Here is a 2,942-nt window from a genome sequence, read left to right as displayed (position 1 = left end):
TCGCGAACAAACAATAATAATTCACACACACATAAACACAAAAAAATGCGTAACAACTGTGTGTAATAACCTGATTTCGATGGTTCGACGATAATATGATATTATTTCGATAAAATTTCGCCCTGGAGGCACACGTCTCTGACGCCGGGGTCGCGCAATCCTGATATAATAATATCATGCCGATCTATACGTACCCGGCCCCACCCATCAAACACCCCTCGACCATGGACAACGAGGGCCGAGCCAGGCGCACTGCTGGTATACTATATAAGCCCGATCGCCAGCCACCAGACTTTACATTCAGTCAAAACGTTCAGTGACTTCAACGCACTCAACAACCAACAAAAAAAACTTATTTATTCGCCATGGCAATCCAAGTGAGTATACGAGTTTTTATGATTATTTTTTCCTCCATCGCCCCGCAATCTAAAATGTGAAAACATTCTTTTTTCGTATAGAACAATAATATAATTTTATTTAAACAATTGGAGAAAATCCATTACGATATAGATACGGTTTGGTTCATTCAAAGTTTTCTCATCGTATTCTTTTATAGTTTAGACCATTATATATGATATTATTTGTATAAATTCTATTAAATTTAAATTATTTTGCATTTCAAACCATTTTAAATCGCATTCGAATTTTATTTTAATACATTCGTTGGATGAAAATTCCATCGATAGTAATAATATTTATCACCACCTCGACGAACACGATTTTTATTTAATAGCCAACAAATCTATAAGGATAACAACCCGACTTGCTATTCCGAGATGCTGACGCGCCTTGCCGGTTACAGTCATACAAATAAAAATCGTTTATTAAGCATAGTCGTTTATTATCGTACACCTTACAAAATGACAGCTATAGTCAATTTAGATTACAGTCACGTCGGTCATATCGGACATTCCGCTGCACTTAATAATAATTACGATCCGGTCGACGACACGTGTAGGCACCGAGAAAGTATAATATTATATAATATAGTTCGTCTAATTACGTAGTAGGTCGGAAGTCATCGAATCCATACAACGACCTTGGTCCTACTAACGCGAATAAAACTTCGTAACTGTAGCTGTAGCGTTTAATTAATCGTACCATTTATGCCTATACATAATTTATACGAAACAAAACAAGGCCTCTTCGTTTTTTCCGTTTTCCCATTTATCTAGTTAACACTAGAAAATCTCAACGGGCCGCCCCGTACAGTGGAGTATAAAACTGATGACGCATTACAATATTCCAAACACCTCATCGATACTGTACGCCTGACGGCTCCGGGTATAAATTATATACGAGTAATTACATATAAAATACGTTCTAAAATAATACGTATACGGAGCACATATGGCTTGTAAAACTACATATTTTATATATTTTTTATTCTAAAAAACACAATATAGTAAATACCTTATTAATCATGATGTTGTCCTGTTTTTCGTTTCAGACCGTCGCCGTATTCGCCTGCGTGCTCGCCGCCGCAATCGCCGCCCCAGCCTACCCGACTCCGGCTGCTTACCCAGCACCCGCCGCCGCCTACCCAGCACCCGCTGCATACCCAGCACCCGCTTACTCCGCACCCAAGTCTTACGCCCCAGAACCCGCCTACGCCCCAGCCCCGTACAACTTCGAATACAGCGTGCACGATGACGCCACATACGACATCAAGAGCCAATCCGAATACAGCGACGGCAACGGATACGTCAAGGGATCCTACAGCCTTGTAGAACCCGATGGCACCAAGAGAATCGTCGAATACACCGCCGACGACTACAACGGTTTCGTCGCCGAAGTGAAGAAAGAAGGCACACCCTCTTACAGCTCCGCCCCGGCCTACAAGCCCGCATACAAGGCCCCAGCTTACCCAGCTGCCCCAGCCTACCCATCGGCCCCAGCTTACCCAGCAGCCGCCCCGGCCTACAAGCCAGCTTACTCCGCTCCAGCTTACTCCGCCCCGGCTTACTCTGCCCCGGCTTACACCACACCAGCTTACCCAGCTGCCCCAGCCTACCCAGCTGCCCCAGCTTACCCAGCTGCCCCAGCATACGGATACTCCACCCCCGCTCCAGCTTACGGACACGCCGCCCCAGCCTACAAACAATCGTACGCTGCCCCAGCATACAAACAATACTAATTTATAATAAATTCTAGAAATAAATAATTTATTGTATTTTTATGTAAATAAAATTTCAAATTGTCAACAACCAAAAATATGTCTTACACTGTTTTTTATAATTGGAATATTTTACTTAATCACGCTGCACTTTTCTGTGTTTTACACACTAAATGTGAGATCTAAATAATCGGATTGACCGATAAAATATATATTTGGACTCAGGTGAAGTCGAAACAGCATACACGGTAGCGTTGGTTATATGGACATGGCATATACGGCTATGGTGTATCACAAGATAGGAAATTGTTATTTTTTTTTGGTTTTTTATTGTGCATCAATAAACAGATCAAAGTTGGTACCCAGTGACAAGCGGATTGGATAAATCAGCAAATCCAAAAGCAATTGCAACGCCCTATGAACCGTCGCCTCTATCCCTCGCAATAAGTGTTTGTGTACGAAGAGCCGCACACCTGGTGTAGGTATAAGACATAATAAGTAAAAGAAAATGAAAATGTGTAAATCTAATTATAGACCCAGTTGAAATAAAACACATTTACAGTCATCTATTGCATTAATTGAATGATACTTATAGATGCGGTTTGTTCGCCTTTGACTCACCGCGAGTTTATTCGCGTCTATTATAATATAACCTCGGACTGTGGTTTGATACATTATTATTTATTATTTAATATTATGATTTAGGTACAGGCATGTCTATGAGATATAATATAGTCATATTTAATATTAAAAATATATCTTGTTTCATAAAGTGTTCTAGTTTTCAATCGAATAGCAATGATTCACTATGGTTCCAGTCAAAATT

At 40.7% G+C, this 2,942-nt stretch overlaps 1 protein-coding gene across 1 annotated transcript; it reads left to right on the top strand.

Moving 5' to 3' along the window:
• Positions 1-217: 217 nt before the first annotated feature.
• LOC132926648 (cuticle protein 7-like) lies at positions 218-2,214 on the top strand. Its single transcript, XM_060991021.1, has 2 exons — positions 218-377; positions 1,451-2,214. The coding sequence occupies exons 1-2, from the start codon at positions 366-368 to the stop codon at positions 2,135-2,137; spliced, it is 699 nt and encodes a 232-aa protein (XP_060847004.1). The 5' UTR covers positions 218-365; the 3' UTR covers positions 2,138-2,214.
• Positions 2,215-2,942: the final 728 nt, after the last annotated feature.

This window comes from Rhopalosiphum padi, chromosome 3 (assembly GCF_020882245.1).
Source record: "Rhopalosiphum padi isolate XX-2018 chromosome 3, ASM2088224v1, whole genome shotgun sequence".
NCBI classification, from domain to species: Eukaryota; Metazoa; Arthropoda; class Insecta; order Hemiptera; family Aphididae; genus Rhopalosiphum; species Rhopalosiphum padi.
The sequence above is the reverse complement of the archived record's forward strand: the minus strand, read 5'-3'. Positions and strand labels throughout refer to the sequence as shown.